At 37.2% G+C, this 22,806-nt stretch overlaps 1 protein-coding gene across 3 annotated transcripts in view; it reads left to right on the plus strand.

Moving 5' to 3' along the window:
* The window catches only part of BCL11A (BCL11 transcription factor A), a 104,483-nt gene extending 86,101 nt beyond the window's left edge, over window positions 1–18,382 (plus strand). The window contains exons 4-5 of one of the 3 annotated variants that reach the window (XM_072140586.1): window positions 9,701–11,720; window positions 16,852–18,382. In XM_072140586.1, the coding sequence (XP_071996687.1) occupies window positions 9,701–11,718 (2,018 nt within the window). In that variant the 3' untranslated portion in view covers window positions 11,719–11,720; window positions 16,852–18,382. The remainder of the gene's footprint in view (window positions 1–9,700; window positions 11,721–16,851) is intronic. The other 2 variants (XM_072140587.1, XM_072140588.1) reach the window with 2 other exon arrangements.
* The last annotated feature ends 4,424 nt before the right edge of the window (window positions 18,383–22,806 follow it).

Raw genomic sequence — 22,806 nt, forward strand, 5'->3', positions numbered from 1 at the left:
GAAGGGCGGAAGGGTCGTATACCGATCTCCAGGACAATAGGAGCAACATTGGTTCATCCGAATTGGGATTTGATTCATTGGCAGAAAATTGGCAGAATTGTACCGAATCTACAATTTAAAGAAGTGGTTCACTCATCTGTATTCATAGTAATTCTCATACCTCTATATCGTACGCCGATCCCGTTATTCCTACCGTTGAGGAGTTGTGCCTACAATCTCAGCACACATCTCAGAGATTTGGTCAGAATAAAGGAAGGGATAATAGATGTACGTCACAAGAATAGTTTTATTTATTTTGCATTTATTTCCGAATTAGTAGAAATTATGGGTCTTTTTATGAACCTATATATGTACGTAGTCGGTAGATTCTTTCTGGTTGGATCTCTTCTCTGTGCTTTGAATAATCAGTACATCTCTCTCTCTGCTGCTCCCTTTCCCCTCTCACAGCATGATTCAGGTAGCTCCTGCAGCCGCATATCCCTCCTCCCTGTTTAGTATTTGACTTATTGGGAACAGGTGACTGTTTCCTTGTAGACCAAGGACAGAGAACTATAGGTTGTTGAAAGTAGTAGTTGGTAGTTTTCTCTGATAACACATACTACAAAGTTTTACATATTCACTTGTATTTTTGATTTCTGTAAATAGCTATTACTACATTTCTGAGCTATTAATAGCTATTATTATATACTTATGTATGGCTACTGGATATGGCACAAGAATATGCCATTTCGACTTTGGTGGAAGTAAGAGCACAGTAATGCAGTCTCCTGTAATCTTTCAGAAAAATCTAATTATAACGTGAATTGGTTTGACACAATATTAGTCGATTATTAAGCGATTTACTCAATATGAATGAAAGTGAATAGAACCAATTCCATTTTTGTTATCATAATTAGGCTGTTTCTCTGGCATTTAGAGCTTTTCCCAATAAGTAAAAAGCATTTTCTGTCTCCTCTATCTTAGATGACTGTGGGACGGCTCATAATTTAATATTCTAGGTGATTGGAGTAAAACAGCAAGTATAACTGCCATATAGTGCTTTATCTTTCAGCTTTTCATCTTTGTTCCATTATTAATATTGTTGTATTTTTGAATATCTTTTTTGGCTCACTATAAATGCTTATTTCCAATTGTGTAAGAGCAAACCTAATCATAATTACTTTTGTTTTGTATCAAAAGATTGCTACACTTGAGAGGATGAGCTGCCAGAGCAATATACATTGTTATCCTCATGTATTGTAGATTAATGCCGATTGAACCTGCAAATTTTGGTGGAACCAAGTAATCATACAGCAATGCAAAGGGTTGTCCTTACTTTGCATCAATGTCGAGGAAAAGAGGTATTGGGCTGTTGGATTTCAACATGCCCAATTCCTCTGTTCTCTGGGGAGGACAAGTGTCCACAAATCTGGTGCCCATTAATGGCGCTACGACTTCCCCATTGCGTAAGTTTATGCTAACTCTAACAATTGCCCAATTGAGTACTTTTACTCGAATTATTATGTAAAGCAACCTTCAAGGTATAGGCTTCATCAGTGTTAGACTGGTCCACTAATGTACCAGAGGATCCCTTGATGGACCCAAGTTTTAACCTAGTATGGACCCCTGATACAACAGAAGACAACCTTTTTGTTGGCCAGTAGAGTTTTTTTTTAGGGTGATGATGAAAGATGGGCCCAAGGAACCCCAGTCTGACATTGGACGTAAAATTAAATAATTCCTCTAGTTGACTGGCTGTATTAAAAATTTGTTAGAAATGACCAATCTACCTACTCAATGGCTTAAGGTCCACTTGAAGTAAAAGGGCAGATAATCTGCCAATCGAGATTGTTGATCAACGGTTGTCATTTTTAATGTTTTAATGATCTACAAAGCATTGTTCATGCCACCATACATTCGCCATCTCCTCTCATAAAGTCTGCAGCACATCCCCTATTTACACAAAGGGGAAATGCTGGCAACAAATACATATTTATATAACTGCATCAAAGATACAATAAAGAGCAAACCCCGACAAGATCAGACAGCAGTTGGTGTGTTGGCTCATCACTTTAATAACAAAAGCTCTTCAAAAAATTTTTCATATTCAATATGGTACAGATCTTTATGTTGGTTCCCTAGAAATAATACTATTACAGCTTCTTTAGTCACAGTCATCATAAAGCATGTCTCACATGCAGCCGCCATGCTCAATCTTGTCCACAATGAAACATTTATAAGTGAAGGAACATGTTTTGATGTCGGTCCCCAAAGTAAGGTTTAAAATCCTGTAGAATAAAAAATCCCATTTTTAACTGAAACGTATCCAGTGTTTATATCCAGCAGAGCAGTCATGATTACTAAGAGTGCAGAATGCAATTTCTATTCCTGGGAGCAGAGATGAAAGTGGCCTTAAACATCACATTACATCAGACTACTCTGGGGAGTTCTTTTGTATTGCATTAGTAACTGGAAAGCCTAATTGGGTGATTTTGTATTAGTATTTGTGCTTTTACTTCCAAACCATATGGCTCTATTTTAATATGTTTATTTTGAACATGTAAGACATAATACATTCTATTATAGGAAATGATCGAACACATAACGAGTGACACAATGAGATCTCTCTGTGGCGGCCGTACAGAGTCTTCAGTCCGCATGCGTCTGTAATGTTAATTGGTACAATGTAAAAGGTTACATGTATCGGCCTTCTGTGCTCCATTTTACCATGTTGTCCTTTTACTGTAAAATGGATGATATACAGTCTAAGGGGAGGTCAAGTATGAGTTATGATTCTACAGATGCGGTCTAATATACTGTCACCGTAAAAAAAAAGAAAAACAACAACTATATGGCAAATGGGATTATATATTATATGTAAGAAAATGTGTGGTCACTAGTTATCCTCATGGCTCCATAAATGAAATTCCCTAAATCCTTATCATTCTAGAAGGCACTTACTTATCACAAACAAGTGTGATTTCTGGCAAAATGACCTATTTAACTAAAAATGGATCAATGGATGGCCAGTTTTGTGCCTGAGGGTAACATTTTGAAGGACCTTTGTTTTGTCCCATGGCTACGAGGTATCACGTCAACATCTATTGACAAATATATAAAGATGAGGAACCTTAACGAAATTTATCAAAACATCGTAAGAGTATGAGATCTAGTAGGGCAAAAGAACATCATATAGAAGGATCTCTTTGACCCACATGAATCCTTCTAGAAGCCTTGTGGAGAGTCAATAACAGGCAATGGGCCTAAGTGACCTATGTATAACACACATATAACCACTATGTACAGAGCTATCTATCAACCCATATAAATCTCCCGTTATCTATGTACAGTATGTATCCATATATCCGTCTATCCTTATACATCTCTATCATGGTTCCGTTCATTGCTGCATGACAAGATATGGGCAGCATCATTATGATTCATGGATTATTATGACTTTTTTTCATTTGTTAGTCAAGAGATAGTATTTGTTTTATGTTTTGTGCCTCAGGGGATATATTTGGTATGCATGCAAAGATTAGATAGTAAGATTACTTTGGTATATGCAAAAATGCTTTGATGTTTGGAAAATTAATCATTTTTTATCTGTGTCTGATGAAAATATTATATGGAGGCCATAATATGCTTTACAACCAAGATAAGTGTAATACAGTATCTTACAAATAAAATCATAGTTGTCGTTTGCATATAAGTGGCTGTGGGCTCCCAATAATCAGTTGTCTAGGCTATAATTTGTGTTCAGCTTCCCTACAATGCCCCCACAGGAGAAGTTAAGAATTGCACTCTTCTAGTTCAAATCATATTTCTGTGAAGACAAGAGACACTTTTTCACCTTTTTACCTATATGCTGAACCATTATTTAACGCTGAAAATTAGATTTTCTAAATGTGACCAGTGTTTTTATCATTAGGGTTAACTAGGAAGGCATATATATATATATATATATATATATATACAACCCTAATATTTATTTTTATTTTCCTAGCTAATTATTCATTTTTGTATTCCTGTAATATTTGTTGCAGCCATACAAGTGCCCGAATGCCTCACATGTTTTATGAAGTGCTGAAGTATATTTCGTTTTCAGATGAGGCAATATTGGAACTGGCTTCTACAGCTAGTTGGCACGTGAGGAATTTACTTTGGGTTTGCATTCTGTTGGCAAAGAAACATTTTTGTTATAGTTCAGTAGTTTCATGTTGCTTCTCTCCTCTTTTGGCTCGCGCCCCAGCCTCTTGGTTGATTCCACGGCTGGTGGCTATGGACATGCCAAAGACTGACATTGAGTCAGTTACATATTGTACAGCTTTGCCTCTTTCTTGAGTTTGAATAGAATTTTCCACATAATAAATCTTCTCATCGTTTTGTGTTTTGTAGTTTTTCAAAAATTCTTCTTTTGATGATTAGTAAATTAAATTAACAGACATTTATATTGAAATAGCAAGATTATTTGGACAATGGGGGACAGTTATCAGAGTTTGTACACCAGTAGTGTTTCGTACTAGTACGAGTGTGGAGCGGTCATAGCCGGCAGCAGAATGGGCTGGTGGTCCATGTTCGCACCTATGTGCTCTCTATTGCCTGTGAACATTCGCTGGCAACAGTGCAATTCTATGCCTTTGGACATATCTGCCAGAGCCTGAGGAGTGGAGTTTCATAAATGTCCCCCAATAGTCTTTGTAATCCACTGTATACATGCTACTTCTGTAGGACATGCACACAACACTGTTGTGCTTCCAGGCTGAAAACAAGGGGATCTTGGTCGGTTTTCGCAGGCCGTTTGTCATCGGCGTGTGAGGTCCACTCATGTGCCAATGAAAGACCGGACTGAGCCATAAACTCATGGATGAGTAGGACCTGCTTCATAATTTGTGGTTTGGGCTGTGGAAACCACAGACATGAGACATTACCCCATAGAAATACAAGGAAAAGCATTCTAGTTGTCGAAAAAAACGGCCAGCACACATCCCCAAACATCGTTTGTGTGTATTGAGCCTTAAACAGAGTAGGATGTAGTCCTCTTCATTCTTATTCTATTTGTGGATTCAGGCAAAAGTGCAGGACTTCAGCGAAACTGGATCCTCAGATTATATAATTATATTAAGCTGGGGGAGTTGATCTGTGTTGCCCCCCTTTTTTCTATGTATACTCCTAGTTAACTTGTGTGGGTAAAACCATGTGTAGAGCTAAACGAGTTGAGAGTAATCAAATCTGAATTAAAGGTTGATCCTTCAGCGGGGTCCTGTCATGTAAATTTATTTTTACAGATGTGTAATTACCATTCCAGTTGAAGAAAACTGTGGTTTAAAGGGATTGTATGGAATTTAAAAAACACGTCTTTTTTCCAAGAATCAGTGTCTTCCGCATGTTTTTTGTGGCTTTGCATCATAGCTTTGGTTACATCTGCGGAGCTATGTCGTCGTTTCATAGGCAGGTGTAGTGCTGTTTCTGGAATTCAGCCACCATGTTATTTTAATCCTGAACTATCACAGTTTATTCCCTACATCCATGACTTACTAATTAGTAATTTGAGACTGATTAGTTAATGGGAGCCTTCTGGATGGCAACTGCTTCTGAAAGGCCTTAGTTGCAGAGGTGGCCACCAATCACTCATGTACATAGACCGACAAATTCCAGGCTGTACAGGGTCATACTATTGCACTTACAGAAGTCAGAAGGTACATTTAACAAAACTGTCACTGAAGTCTTTATCACCCAATAATGGCACAGCTTTCATTTTATATTCCGCTTTTTACAAAACATAAAAGTTGTGCTCTGAGTGTTTGCTGAGACAATTTTTCTGTCTCGTAGACGGTTTTAACACATTGATAGGTATTTGCTGTACAACTTTTCTCCCTGATTCCATCATATTATGTTCCAGGATTACAGAAATGCTTTTTCTAGGTGACAGGTCAGCCTTGAAGTCCATTGCCCACAGGTAAGTACGGTTCAAGAAACACTCTCCATACATTTGTAGGATTTCCAGGATCGAACCGTGAATCACTGAGTTGAACTCAGCATTTCCATTCAGTCCAGTGATTCCTATGAGGTTTGGTCAGAGAAGCAGAGAAGTTCTGCTCGTGTACAGAGTGGCTTTCTTGGACAAAACTTACTCATGGGCAATGAGTTTAATGCTCTTTTCACACTGAATGTCTATCTGTCCATTAGGTGAGAAACCTCAGACTAGTGTTGAGCGGACCTGAAAAACAAAGGACAAGTTCATACCTAACATTGTGGTATTTGTCTCAATCCCCCCTCCCCCCTCCTTGCCATTAACACTCAAGTGCTGGTGCTGAATGGTGCTGGTGCTGATTACCTGGGTCCACAAATGCGCTGGAACCTGCTAGCGGCACAGGGCAACTCAATTTTGTGGATGATTGTCACTCTCCTATGAAGCCATCAGGAGTGACCACCCTCCCCAAATGCCAGTGGCATTTGAACATTAAACACCAGCGATTGGTGCCAGCAATGGTTGGGAGTGTTACTGGTTGAGGTCCGGTCCGGCTTTTTTAAATTCGTGCTTAGTCAAACTTAGCCGAACCAGATTTTGAACAGGTCTGCTTATTACTGCCTCAGACGCATCTGTTTAATGGATGATATAATGTGGCATCTGGTGCCAATGTCAAAGGCCGTATACCACACAGAACATATTTTCTAATGAGCCCAATATGCACGGTTATAAATTGCAGCTAAAAATTCAATTCTACAAAACTATCTAATAAAAGACAAAATTATACTCTTTTGGGTTACATTGGTATACAGAGGGACTTTGGGTTCATTCAATGCATGTGTGTAAATGGAGTTTGTGTTGCATTCGAGTCTCAGAACCTATGAATGTGTAGATAGATAGATAGATAGATAGATAGATAGATAGAGTAAATATACACATATCTGAGCTATTGTACAAACACTGTATCTAGAATGAGGGTTGCTTTGCAGTCGCAATGTCATCATGGCTGCTGATAACTATCCTATTTATTTAGAGGATGTCTGGCCAGGATGAAAAGTTCACATTGATCAATAGAGTTTTGAGCGATATGCTCTCCTGGTATATCATTAACACATGCTTGGCTGAACAAGTCACTTTATTTACTAACTTACACTTTAATGTGTCCATTGACCTGCCTTTGCCATCACTAGGGGTCACACGGTGATTGTCCTCCCAGGACCTCATGTAAAAAACGACTCTTCAGCGTCCACAATAATATCGCCCGCTGCTACACTGAAATGAATTTAGACCCACTCGGAAAGTATCGAGCAATTTTATCTTCCATATATCTTTGCATCAAGTTTATTTGGTCTCATCGGGATTGTGCTGGTGTCATTTTATGCTCCCGAATTAAAGCGACTGCGGATAGGTGACATTTGCTGAGTGTGCGCCGAGCTATTATGATCATTAGTTAAATCTACGCCAGTAAAATGCATTTAACTGTTAAATCCTTTGATGTAAATGTTATTCTTCTAAAGACTTGAAAGCTTGCGGAGAAACAGACAGGGTCTGCAGCTCCCTCCAACCTTCAGCATTTCTATCCACATTTCACATCAACTGACCCCCCTGGTATTTTTGGAGTTGTTTAGGAAGATAATAAAAAGGCCTTATCGTAAATTGCAAAAAAAAAAAAATTGAAATATAAAAAAACTAAATTTTTTTATTTTTGAATTTATTTCTTCAAAGCAAATGAACGTTTTACACTCCGGCAAATCAATGAAAACATAATTTTGCCACGCAGATCAATCCTGATCTTTAGGCAGTTGAAGACGGTCTGAACAAAGTAATTTAGTTGATTATGGCGAGTAGCACATTTATTGATGGTGTGAAGTTGTGGAATGCGAAGAGGCCGCTCAGTATAATAGCATCCAAGCGGCGGCGGAGACAAATCCGGAGAGCAAGGAGTAACAGTAATGCATTATTTGCTGTTAGTTGGCTACTTATAATTACCATTTTCAAAGCCGCTCTCTTAATGTTATATGGAAGTCCCAGGTTAACAACTCCTCTCATTGACATTATTATTAATACATTACCGTACTTCTCCTCTGATATCGCCAGCAGAAAGACTAAACTGTAATCATCAAGCACTGTGCGCTGAATCACCATTATATAATAAATGGAGGCTTTCCGTTTCCTCTAAAGGAAAACTTGGATGAACAGTGATACATTCAAATTAACCCTCTGTTTCATCTCTCAGTACAGGGGATCTATAGCTATGATTTCTGGAACAGGCAAAATGAAACCTATGTCTTGCACTTCATAAGTGCTCCTGACCTACTGTACCTTTCCTGTTTCTAAATGAATGAAGAGAGAACGTAGTATTTATTTCTATGTAAGCAAGCTACTTAGTGCACCATGGGCGGGGATAAACTGGGTGCACCCGATTTATTCTTTCTTATTTTTTACATAGTATGACAATAATTGTGTAAGGGCAGTTCCGGATGGCATTGGTATTGGTATTGCAACTAGGCTCCATTCATCTCTATACAGTTGAGCTGCAACTTCGGCACAAACCATGGTCAGGTGGGGTGGTGCTTTTGGATAAGGGGAGACATGTTTTCCGGCCTCTGGACAACCCCTTTAAGGACACTTTTATTTCCTGTTGCCTATGTGCTACCAAAATATTCTGCATTATACTGTAGTTTATGGCACTATTGGACACCATAGAAATCTCCCAAAACATGGGGAGAACATATATATATTAATGACTTCACGTTAGTTGTTTGACTTTTTTTTTTAAATAATATGTTGGTGCCAGAGTCTACCAAATTTATTCATCAGCACCATAATATGCCTGTATCTTCATCTGTCTCGACAAAGTCCTAAGGTGAACCACGTCTTAGACCTGTTTTGGGGGTATTTTGTGGCGTTTATTTAGCCCAGTCAAAATCTTTCTCACCCTTTGCTAGATTTGGTGTTTTATTTTTGATGCTCATTTGTTTTATTTGTGGTGGGTCTAATTGTGGTCAAATGGCCATGCGCCAAAATATAAAATCATACTGAAAAACCACACTATAGTTGTGCAACAGAAAACAGAACTTGCACCAAAAATGATTACATTCCCCCAGAGAGTCTTCGTTCCAGGGTGTCTGGGGGAGATTCAACGCCAACCATGGAGACATCTACTATAAGTCTATGGCCAGGAAATGAACATTGTAGTATCATAATTGATTTGAATGAATTATTATATCAAGAGTGTGGACAGTATGACTCTGACTTTTGATATGTGAAATTCATATATTACAATAAATAATGCCGAAAAGTGACTGCACAGTGCAACTGTAATGCCATCGGTATTTTATTATAAAATCTAGCTACTTTTCGCATTTCATACCAAGCAAATGTTTAAAACCTAATTTCATTCTGTATGATCTAATCTCGTAAAGAGATTTATCCAAGAGCAGGATACATTTAATGAGATTAAAATGCATTGCAAAGTAAATTACAGGTCAGGCCAAGTATGGTCCTATTGTAATGGAAGTCTTCTCGCTTCTGCGATACAGTTTTTGTGTTGCGTTTTAGACTCCTGATTCCCTTTATGTTTCTGGATATATTTGTAGAAGTTTCTTTACAGAAAATGCTTAAAATGTGCAAAAGGTTTTAGCAATATTTATTCTGATTGATTCATTGATTTTATTTAAATTTCAAATATTGTTTTCTTGCTTTGTATTCATCAATAATTGACTTTTGTTATTGTGCTGTTTTTTATAGGCAAGGATGAGCCCAGCAGCTATACATGTACAACATGTAAACAGCCATTCTCCAGTGCATGGTTTCTCCTGCAACATGCACAGAACACTCACGGCTTCAGAATCTATCTGGAAAGTGAACATGGAAGTCCTCTTACACCCCGGGTAGGCATTCCATCAGGACTGGGTGCAGAATGTCCTTCACAGCCACCACTCCATGGAATTCATATTGCTGACAATAATCCTTTTAACCTATTGAGAATCCCTGGATCAGTATCAAGAGAGGCTTCTGGTCTATCTGAGGGTCGATTCCCACCAACTCCCCCATTATTTAGCCCCCCACCAAGGCATCATTTGGATCCACATCGCATAGAACGTCTGGGTGCAGAAGAAATGGCCCTCGCAACACATCACCCGAGTGCCTTTGACAGGGTACTGCGACTTAACCCCCTGGCTATGGAGCCACCAGCAATGGATTTTTCAAGGAGACTTAGAGAGCTAGCTGGTAACACTTCCAGTTCCAGTCCCCCTTTGTCACCCAACCGGCCAAGCCCTATGCAAAGGTTACTGCAGCCATTCCAGTCCAGCAGCAAACCACCATTTTTGGCAACTCCACCCCTCCCTCCTCTTCAATCTGTACCTACTCCCTCCCAGCCTCCTATAAAATCAAAATCTTGTGAGTTTTGTGGGAAAACTTTTAAATTTCAAAGCAATTTAGTAGTACACCGTAGAAGCCACACTGGAGAAAAACCTTACAAATGCAACTTATGCGACCACGCTTGCACACAAGCCAGCAAACTAAAGCGCCACATGAAAACACACATGCATAAATCTTCTCCAATGACAGTTAAATCAGATGATGGTCTATCAACGGCCAGTTCTCCCGAGCCAGGCACCAGTGATTTAGTTGGCAGTGCAAGCAATGCCCTCAAGTCTGTAGTGGCCAAGTTCAAAAGCGAAAATGATCCAAACATGATCCCAGAGAATGGTGATGAGGAAGAAGAGGAAGAAGAAGAGGAGGAGGAAGAGGAGGAAGAAGAGGAGGAGGAGGAGGATTTGACAGAAACAGACAGTAGGCCGGATTACAGTTTTGCTCTAAATCTTGAAGCTGCTCGTCACCATGAAAACAACTCCAGATCTGGTGAGGAAAGCCGATCTATGCCTGATGTCATGCAAGGTGTGGGTCTTGGTGCAATGCATCACTTTAGTGATGCCTTCCATCAGGCGTTGATTGATAAACATAAAAGAGGGCATTTATCTGAGCCAGAAGCGCAGAGAGACACTTGTGATGAAGACTCAGTGGCAGGAGAATCAGACCGCATAGATGGTGGTACTGTTAATGGGAGGGGTTGTTCACCTGGTGAATCTGCTTCAGGAGGCTTGTCAAAAAAATTGCTTCTTGGTAGCCCAAGTTCCATGAGTCCTTTTTCTAAACGCATCAAACTTGAGAAGGAATTTGACCTCCCTGCTGCAGCTATGCCTAACACAGAAAATGTTTACTCCCAGTGGCTTGCTGGCTATGCCGCATCTAGGCAGCTAAAAGATCCATTCCTCACTTTTGGAGACTCTAGACAATCGCCATTTGCCTCTTCTTCAGAGCACTCATCTGAAAATGGTAGTTTACGTTTCTCTACACCTCCAGGGGAGATGGATGGAGGGATTTCAGGCCGTAGTGGCACAGGAAGTGGAGGAAGCACTCCCCATATTAGTGGCCCCGGGCCTGGAAGGCCCAGTTCTAAAGAGGGCAAGCGCAGCGACACTTGTGAGTACTGTGGAAAAATCTTCAAGAACTGTAGTAACCTTACTGTTCACAGGAGGAGCCACACTGGTGAAAGGCCATATAAGTGTGAGCTTTGCAACTACGCCTGCGCGCAGAGTAGCAAACTTACCCGGCACATGAAAACACATGGTCAGGTGGGAAAGGACGTTTACAAATGTGAAATTTGTCAGATGCCTTTTAGCGTGTACAGTACCCTGGAGAAACACATGAAAAAATGGCACAGTGATCGAGTCTTGAATAATGATATAAAAACTGAATAGAGGTATATCGATAAAACCCATGTAGATTTTTTTCTAGTCCCTTGTGATAAAAAAAAATAATGAAAGCTAAGGATACAAGACCGTGCTTATTACTAGCACTTCTGATTTTTTTTTTATATAATTTTTTTTTTCTTTATTTTTTTGTTCTCACCGTTTGAATGCATGTTCTTTATTGGGGCAATACTATTGCATTTTACGCAAACTTTGAGCCTTTCTCTTGTGCAATAATTTACATGTTGTGTATGTTGTTTTTTTCTAAATTAATTTTTTTTATATGCTAGACAGCATGTATGGTATGTTTAGCTATTTTCATTTGTCCCTGAATTAGTTGCAAAACAAACATTACTGTTTCCAGTTCTGTGCTGACAAGTGACCATGCTGCATACATTCTGCAATACATATCATGTACAGTTTTTGTGTTCTGATGTGCAGAGGGAACATCTCTTCACCAGACTTCCAGGGACAGGTATTATAGTGCTGCAAATGCTGGTGGAACCTCATCTCCTCATGCTAGGGGTTACTTTTTCATGTTTTGAGAAGCAAATAGTATGGCAAAAGAAGCAAAACAAGAAATAACATAGAAAAAAAGGCCTTCAAATAATAATTTGTACTATCATTTGGTTAAATTAAGCATATCTGAGTGCCTTCAGTCTATTTGAAACCATGTCAATGGTTCCTATGTTAAAAAAAAAAAAAGGTGTAGCTTAATTCAACTTGGATATATGTAGGTCTCCATTGATCTAATGTTTAAGTATAATATATTGTATTTCTTACAACTGAGGCTACCTAAAATATGACCCAGTTTTTCCTAGTTAATCATCATTTTTCTTTGATATTTATTTAATATAAAATGTAAGATAGTTGCTCTTGAATCGAAGAAATATAATCCTTATGTCCCGATTTATCTATTTGTAAATTTTAGGGTAAGGGAGTTTTCTAGGTAGTAAAAAACATTTGATGGTCTTTTATGAGTAAAGTGGGAAGTCTGACGGTCAATGATCAGCATTAGAAGGCCGTTAGACATAGGTAAAACTTTGCCCATGTATCGGTTACATTTAAAGTACCAATCCATTTAACTCGGGATGACACATAGACTGACTTCATATATTGGCCACATCCACTTCTATTTTTATCCAGGCCCAATGGCTCATTCAGATTTGGCTAAAATCACGGTACAAGACTTAACTGATTCTGCTAACTCTTCGAATAAGTCATCAGTTTATAGTTTTGGAGATGTAAGACAGGGATCCCCTTGATATTTATTAAATGAAAGAATAACAAGATAGTTGCTCTTGAGTTGAAGAAATATAATACTTATTTCCTGTTTTATATGTAAATCTTAATGTTAAGAGGTTTTCCAGGAAGAAAAACATTGATGGTCTTTTATTAGTATAGGTCATCAAAGTGGGAAGTCTGACCTCCAATGATCAACAGTAGAAGGGTCGTTACACACAGGTAAAACTTTGTGTGTCGGATAGATTTAAAGTCCCAATCCTGTTACATCAAGGTGACGTATAGACCGACTTCCTGTAGTGGCCATGTCCCATGACAACATTTTTATCCAGGCACAATGGCTCATTCAGATGTCCCTAAAACCACTGTACAGCTTAAAGGGAACCTGTCATCAGAAATTGGACTAATAAACCACAACCAGTATGTTGTCAAGCAGATGAGAAGTTTCTATATCCTGTGGCCCGGCTTGGTGGCATAATCCATAAAATCAACTTTGAAGTTAGATGTAAGTTAGATGTATAAAGTCAGGGAGGCAGAGAATTAAACACTGAAATCAATTTCTCCCTGCCTTTGAACACCTCTTTCCATGTGATTGACATCATTCACGGCCTTCAGTAAATCTGATCAATGATGTCCCTGAACGCAGGACCACCAATTACAGTGAAAGGTAGTGTTCTAAGCCAGGGAAAGCTTGACTTTAGTGTTAAACTCCCCGCCTCCTTGACTCCATAAAACCAATTACATCTCACTTCAGTGTTGATTTTCTGGATGATGCTACCACACCAGGCCATGAAAGAAACATCATCTAGAAGCTGCTCAGCTGCTTGACAACATATTGGTAGTGGTTTATTAGGCCAATTTCTGATGACAGTTTACCTGTGTAGTTATATAGGTCTGACACACAGGGGCCCCCAATGGCCTATGTTGATGACAGGCCATCAATGTTTTTTTTTACCCAGGAAAGAGCCTTTACACTAAAGCTAAGCTAGAAATTTCTGTGAGCAAGATGTAAAAAAAGTATGAATGTAAAAGAACTCAAAATAAATTATTAACGACGTAATGCGGTTGTCTGATTGACAATCGGTAACAATGTTGTCAAATTCCGTAGAGTACGGAGCGGTAGGTTATAATTATATTCTATCAAGTGGCACAATAGAGACATAGTCGAAGAGGTAAATGAAAAGAAGCAGGAATATAAGCTAAATATCATGATGATTAACTACGAACATTTGAGGATTGCCTCAAAAAATACCCCCTTAAAAGACATGCATAAAAGTACAAATTCTACCCAACAGTATATCTCTATTGCTATTCTTTTTTTTTTCTTTCTTTGCACTGTCTATTGTTATTACAAGTATACAGATTCATTGTTTCAATATTAAGCTACTATCTGCCCCGCTTGGTATTCAAATAGCACTTGACTCTTCCAGAAATGTGTGTACCTTTTCCTTTAATCAGAGGTACTGTGGTTGAGTATAAAGAATGCTCAGATACATATAAATGCACTGTACAATTTTCCCTGTTTACAGGCTTACATAGAAGGGAAATGTTGCAAAAAAAATTATATATATATAGATATAAGTATATGAAAAGATGTGTGTATGTGCAACTACATGCCCATACAGACATGTACACTTACATAGATATAAATGAATAAAAAAAAATTATATATATACATACAAGTATGCATGTATATATATACTCTGCCAGTTATGTACTTGACTTACAGATAACCATGTAGACAATGCTGTGAAAGGAAACAGACCACATGTACATTACAAAATAATGATCATTTTGGCCTTTACAGTACAGGGGTATTTTTGGTGTACAATTTTTTTTTTTTTTTTTTTTATATTCACATACGTTTCGTTTAGGGGAGTTGTATTTTAGGGCTTCGTTGTCTTGCTCAAGACAAGATATTCATTGCAAATAAATTGGTAGAGGAATTTCTATGCCTTGGATATATCCTGGTTTTTTTCAGGTTGTTTATAAATGTGCATTGGGATAAAGGTTCCATGTTATATAGTACTTAAATCTAGGGAAATGCACACTCACGTCGATTCCTATGCTACAAAAGAAAAACACATCTATTGTCTTTTTTTTCCTGTACTTTTAGGATGGTATTTGAATTTAAATGTTCATCTAGTGTAGGAACTATAGTATTTATATTGAAGCTTTGTATTTTTAACAGTTACTTGTTCTTTTTTGGGAAAAGGTATAAGTGTACCTTTTTTATGGTAGTGGAATAAAACACAGGCTGCCACAGTATATATATATGTATACATATATATATAAATATATATATTATTTTTTTTTATTTCGGCAGGATAATATAGTGCAAATGATTTGTATGTTTTAAAACAAGAAAAAAATGAAATAATAAAAAAAAAAAATCCAGTGTGACATTGTACAGTACAGAAGCCATATGATGGCTACTTGGGAATACCGATTAGAATGTCATGCAAACGAGCCGTCTTACAGAGGGCTGTACATATCTTTTTATTTTGTTCTTCTCTCTTGCTGCCATACTGTACACAGTACCGCGACCCGATGGCATTGGTTTGTTCTGTAGCGTGCTTTCTGTCCCTCTTTTCCACCTACATTCCAGCATCAAAACTTCATATGCAGTAAAAGAAACACATTTTATTTCTTTTCATTGCCAAAATCTAAAAAAAAAAATGGTGCTTTATATTTAGATTGGAATAAAAATCATATGCAAAGCATATTAAAAGTGGAAGATCGCTCAAGTCGATACTATTTTTGTTTCTTTTTTTTTTTTTTTTTGTAAATGGCAATGTAGAATATTTTGTTATCGGCCTTTTCTATTCCTGTAATGATCGCTGTTTGTCGTAACTTGAAAATTTTATCTTTTACTATGGGAGTCACTATTTATTATTGGTCGTGTGCTTATGTTTAAAACGGAGGCACATGTTTTGATCTTTTTTAAAATATTTTTCTTCTTATTATTTTTTTTTTTTTTTAAATTTTATTTCTAAATGACCAAAGGTCATGCAAAAAACCTGGCTTTTATTGTATTTGTTTCTGGTCTGTTAATTTCTATTGGAGAAACCACTGTCTGTGTTTTTTTGGCAGTTGTCTGCATTATCCTGTTCATATACCCATTTTGTCCCTTTTATTGAAAAATAAAAAAGTAATAAAATACACGGCATCAGACTCTTGTGACCTTATTTGACTTGATTCTGAAATATAGTTTGGGAAGAAATACCATGGAAAACAAAAAAATATTTTTGATTAATTACACTTGTCATCATAGTTTCTAATTAAAAATAGTGTTAAGCATTCAAGGTCTATATATATTCTACATTTACAACCATGATACATAGATGGTTTCAATCACTTATAATGGTTCTTCCTTTTAAAGTTAGAAAAACAAGTCAAGCCATAAAGACAAAAAACAAACCTCAACTACAGCAACAACAACAAAAACTGTAGTAAACTGGCACTTAAAAATTTATCCAATTATAGTTAAAATGTTTTCACACTAGTTAAAATATTTTGGGGAACAAAACTCACAACTTCATCCGACATTTCACCAACTTCATTACTTTTTCCATATTTGTATAAGTTATTAAAGTGTCAGTTTTTTTTTTGGTTTTCCTTTGTTTTTTATTTTACAAACCGCGCATGCATCACCATTCATATGGCTTCTATTTGTATATTCCATGTACTGTAATTTTTTTTTTTTATGAATATCTGTCAAAAAAAGGCAAAAAATAATAATTTGCCACACAATTAGAACAAGCGAAAACAAAAAAAACAAGATTGTTTTCTTTCTATGCATAATGGTTTGTAATCTTTTTTTGTTCCCCATGTCTTTATGGTAGTACATTTTTTTTTTTTTTTTTTACTAAGAGTGTGATTTGTATCCCTTTTTTCTAGGGGGAAAATACAGCATCTTTAAATCTAAGGACAGAACAATCAAATTTATATGGCAAGAAGTCTGAAAAGATATGCAAAAGTGTAAAAAAATATGCATACCAATATGGCCAGAAATAATAAAACAAAAAAATTACCACCTAGCTTTGGAAGAAACGAAGACAAAGGAGAAGATGAACGCGCTGATATGAACAGGCCAACCTATTGTAAATGAAAAAATAATCCTTCAACCTGACCTCTATGTATTACACTTGTAGTTGAGTATTATTGGTCATTGCACCTAGCAGGAATGCTCTTAGAGTACATTACTTCCCTGTATTGACTTGACTTTGACTCTTTTTTTTTTCTTAAAGACAAATAGCCACAAAAGCCAGCACAGGATTTAGGATATAATCAAGATCTTGTGAAGATATAAAAATTTACGTTAACGTCATTTTTTTTTCACACAAATTCTGCAAAAATATCAAAAATAACACCGTACGAGTATAAACTGTTATTCCAATGTACTAAATGCTGGACTAAAATTGAGAGATACTATCAAAAAAAAAATCCCAGGCCTAGGCAGGGCATTTTTCTGTCTTGACCTTTTTAGGACTTTGTAACACCCTTATTTAAGAGATAATATACAGTGCAGCCTCGATAACTGGGGCTTTAAAACCTAGTCAACAAGAACATCATTTACAAATGACATGTTGTACTTGGAGCTCTAAAGGAACAAAAAAAAATGGTAATACAAAGTGTGACATTTTCTAACTGTGTGATAAATTAATGGTGTTATAAAAACCATGAACCATTGAGGCCTTTTCAAGTTTGTTAGAAATCTGCACCAGATTTATATGGCACCCATAATGTGTTCTTAAGCTGCTGTAAAATTTCATGCAAGCATGACCTAACGTCCAGAGAAAATTTTATAAATATATTTCTATGTTGGAGATAAAAAAAAAAAAGTCAGTCCGGAAAAAAACAAAACAAAATAACGTGGTAACCCTTAACCGTTTACTGTTAGATTTTGGAGGCCCAAATTCAATTATATTTTAGAAGAAAAAAAACTGTCACATCAATATCTTGTATAAGCTCTCGAGGCAAAAGTATCTCCAACGATACTTTCTGCAAAGATACTGAAGACCGTTGGTACAACAAATATTTCTCGTTTTTTTTTTTTTTTTCCTTTTTGGTTTTGACATCACTTATATGTTGCTACAAGTTGCAATAAATCTGGAATAAAAGGAGATCTAGTATCAGTGCCTGAAATTCTAAATATTGCTTGCATCATGAACAGAAGGGGTGTGTGGGAGGGTTGGGGGTCCTTTTAATGCAGTTTGTACAGTATAACATATTGTAGGGTAAAACAAATTTGCCAGTTCTTATGTTTATTGTTACCCATTTTGGGTGAATTTAATGTGATGTAAACTGTTGTTATATACTGAAAGTATATTCCAGGAATCATTGTTAATATACATTATACATTTTGCCTTTAAAAAGGCCCCCGAAACACAAAAGAAATTAAATTGACACAATAAACTGTAAAGATTTAGGCCTGTTTTATTTTCTCATTGTTTTTTTTTTTATGAAAACAACAAAAAAAATCAATGATTGTTACCTGAAATCACAAGGTCTGTTAAATTCTTTTAAAGTTGGAAATTGTTGCCTTAAGTTGTACGCTACCTTTATTGAGAAACGGTGTACCAGATAAATACAGGAGATGATCCGCACGACCGCAACAAGAATAACGACACCTCCAAGTTCAAGAGTACATTGCCACTTTGGGAATTGGATATAATCAATACACTAATGTAAGCAGCCACATAACATATCGTTCTGCCCTTGCATATATTTAGCCCTCTGACTGCGTGAATGTATTTTAGTGTCTGGTAAACGATGGTGAGGGGGTTAATGACCCACTAGGCTACAATTCTTAAAAAAAAATTGGTTCCCGTTTCAGTTACAGATGTCTGTTGAGCCTCAAAGAGTAACCTGTGACCCCATCCTTCACTTTTTCTGTGTATATGACAGAGCCGGTTTAAACATATTCTGGTTTAACCCCTGAATGCTTGGTGTAAAAAGGGCACAGGGAATGTTTTGTCCACAATCATGTACTATCTAAAAAAAAGCTAAAACTATAAAACAGAAAAAAAATTAAGTGGGAAGACAATTCTTCTAGCAACGCATATATAATCAGCACCGGTCAACCTCTCGATGACAGTGGATGCAGGTTTGTGATCCATTGAGCTCTCCACATTGAACTGTTACATGTTTGCAGACTTGGAACATCTGGAGTCATAGCTTGTGTCTACTTTCTTTGAACTTATCTATTGGAATTTCATAATTTACCTATGTTTGAAGGCTCAAGGGGACTTCTTGAAAATTCCTGGCATAGTTGTAGAAGGACCATCAATTACAAAAATCTCATAACTTAGAACACATTAGCTGACCACACCTGGCAGCCGCACAGTTAGGCTTTCACATATTATTCAGTACACATACTGGTCAGTTAAGTTTGTATATAGGAATATGGGACCATGTATAAAGTAATTTTAGCACAACCCTCAATAGGATGATGATGGCAACGTTTGATATATTGATTACATCCTCTCATCTATAGGTAATGAAAGTTTCTGTAGTATCCAAACTATAAGGAAGCTGTATATTTTTATGGCCTTAAATATGTCATTATGATAATGTTTTTGTGGACAAACCTTTCCTTAGGATGAAATCCCTCTATTTCTATAGTTGAAATTTATCTATCCCAGTCTGAAACCAATGGTTGTGACCACTACAACTTTGGTAGATGCCGCTGCAGCTGGTCTTCCTGGCATTGTATGGAGATTTGACCCATCATATAGACACCAGGGGTGTAACTACAGGGGTAGTAACCATAGCAGTTTCTAGGGGGTCCACTGTGTCAGGTGGCCTGGCCACCTGACCTGACACTTTAAAGAATGGAGGATGTACATCATTATATACTTATTATGCTACACTTTGTATAACATAACAAGTATATAACAGTGCACATCTTACATAGTACACACCTGAGCAGGCAGCCCAAATAAGAAGTGTCGGGGGAGTGGACAGCAGAACAGCAGGACTTGGAAGTTCTCAGCTCTACTTTCTGCCATCTACTTCCCCATGTGGTCAGCAGCTACTGGGCCCCAGGATAAGACTGCCTAACAGTGAGTATATTCATGTATATGAGTGTATAAATGTATAAGCTATATGAGTGTTTATGGTGTGTATGTGTGTATCTCCTGTATGTGTGTGAATATAATGTATGTATGGTATGTATGTGTGGTTTCTATATAATTTATATATGTGTGGATATGGTATGTGTATGTATATACAGTATGCATGTATATGGTGTGTTAATACTGTATGTATGTGTATAAATGGTGTGCATATACTGCATGTTTAAGTGTATGTTGTATATATATATACATATATATTTACTATTTACTATTCAGAATGTGTGCTTATTTGATATACTGTATGTGTGTATAAATGCATGAATGTATATATTTGCATGAGTGTTTATATTATGTGTTTCTACTGTATGTGTATATACATGTCTGTATGTGTGTAGAACTTTGTGTGTGTATATAAGTATATAAATGTGTGTGATTGTATAAATGTGTGTGTACAAAAATGTATATATTTTTTTAAGGGGAGGGGCTTCCCCATGTAGAAGTCTTCTAGTTATGCCCAGAGGAATGGATATCCGTTCAGCAGGTCAAAATATTTGGTCGGCAACAGCATTTCCTAAATGGAAAAGAAGCTTCCAAAATTTACTACACTAAGGCTTTACATAGATCAGCATGTATTGCATCTTTCACAACATCTTAGTTTTATATTAGTATAATGGGGATCTCATAATGTGGCCAAGTAAGTATCTTTCGGTCTACAGAGTCTAAGTCCAATTTTATTAAAAATAGTCCATTTGCTATATTTTCCCCCACAAGAACTGGTTTTAGGATAGAATATTGGCATACAGTGTACTCATAGCTCAGTAATATCAAGCAACAGGGACTCAGTGTATCCCTGTAAAGCCAATATATACACTATACTGCCAGGGAGAAGGGACCCAAGAGATAATGGATATGAATTCCTTCTGATATAATAATACCTCTTTTTGCAGTCAATTGCCGGGATGATGAGATTTCATTAACTTGTTCCCTTTGGCTCCCAAATGAAATCATTTCTCAGTTCTTTAATAAATTAGGGCCACTAAAGCATATTTCCTTCAAGAACTCCTCAAAAATTCATTTGTATTGTCCCCAACATAGTCCGGCTATTGATATCTTCTCATGGGTGCTCAGTGCTCAGAGTGATGGTGGAAAAACAAGTGTCATACCCGTGCCTGCCTAGTCGACTGTGGATGGGCAAGGGTACAGAAACTATTACTGTTAGGCCTCATTCACATGGCCATATTTACATGTAGCATACAGCCCCATTCATTACAATGGGCAATGCGGCAATCCATTTTAATGCCGTATTGTGCAACATACCCTACTGTACCGTGAATAAGACATAAAAGAAAATATAGGGCATGTCCTATTTTCTTGTGTATTTGAGGTCTATTGAAGTCTATGGGAATATATAAAATACGGGTTTCAGAAGTGCTACATACAGCTGTGCACTATATGCTGCCGTATATAGAAGCAGTATCCAGGGAGATCAGAACCAGTGGGAGGTGCATTCTGTCAGCCAACCATATTTTATACAGATATGGTACGTAAGACGGTGCCATACATGCTCAAATGGGCATAAAACGTCCTGTATTTAATGCCAAAATACAGCTGTATATACAGAGCAAGAAAAAGCATATGGTCATGTACCTGAGGCCTTAAGTAAAATCAGCATAATACTAACTTTAACCTTAAAGGTCAATCCCCAAATAACCCCGAAAGTAAATACTTTTAGAAAAAATTCCATTGTTGTGTTTAACCAAATAAGCTTTTCAATGTAGCAGAGACATGACCCTACCTCGAGCTACAGTTTTTGTCTTTGTACACCTTCAGTCTACAGAGGAGTTCAATCATGATATAATACCACGGTAGAAAGAAGAAATGAACTGCATTGGCAGGTACGACCATGCCTCTGGGGCCACAAGAAAGTCATTTGCAGAAAGGTGAGACTCCTGGTTTTACTTATGGTGTAATTTTGGAGATGCTAGATGACTTTTAATGATAATCAATATGGGATTCTATAACTAGGTGTATAAAACCAAGTACTAATGTTGTCTTGCATCAACAAGATCCTATAAACAAGGTGGATATAGCCTGTCTTAGTGTGTCAGGCGTACTCTTTCAGGATAATCTTCTACTTTAGGGTTGATGATCATAGGCCCAAACAATTAAGATCCTGTGTAGTATTTCTTTCAAAGAGCTGTATAGTACCAATGAATAAAATAATTATAAAATAATTTAATTCACAAGGTCCATATCATCATCAGACATTTGGACAAGTGGTTTGACCCACTGGACTAGATTTGTCTCCAGGCTAAACTGAGGAGTGGAGAATGGATGCTATGAGATTTGTACAGGGAATTTTCATGTCAGGCAGCCATCAACTAATCCAACACTCTCAAAAGTTGACAATATCCATAGATCCTTGTTATTCAGGTAAAGAGAGGCCATTATGATACCTGGAGGTTGAAAAGTTGACAATGTAAGACAAGCTTATTGTTGAGGGAATCTTTTATTGTCTCAGTTAATTGATGGGTGTGGTGGCATTCCATTTAGATAGCCAGGGATGAAATAAGGCAGTGTTCAGACTAGTGTGGAACAGAATGCAGACTAATTTTTAAATCACAGTCAGCAACACATCTTCTGCCTTACTTAATGGGTAGAGAAAGACCGAGCCCAAACAGGCACAGATGTTACACTGGGCGGTAAAAAGCAATAAAGTCTACAGAGAGTTCAGGTAAAGAGAGGCAGTTATGATACCTGGAGGTGAAAAAGTGGG

Source organism: Engystomops pustulosus, chromosome 3 (genome assembly GCF_040894005.1).
Source record: "Engystomops pustulosus chromosome 3, aEngPut4.maternal, whole genome shotgun sequence".
Classification (NCBI taxonomy): domain Eukaryota; kingdom Metazoa; phylum Chordata; class Amphibia; order Anura; family Leptodactylidae; genus Engystomops; species Engystomops pustulosus.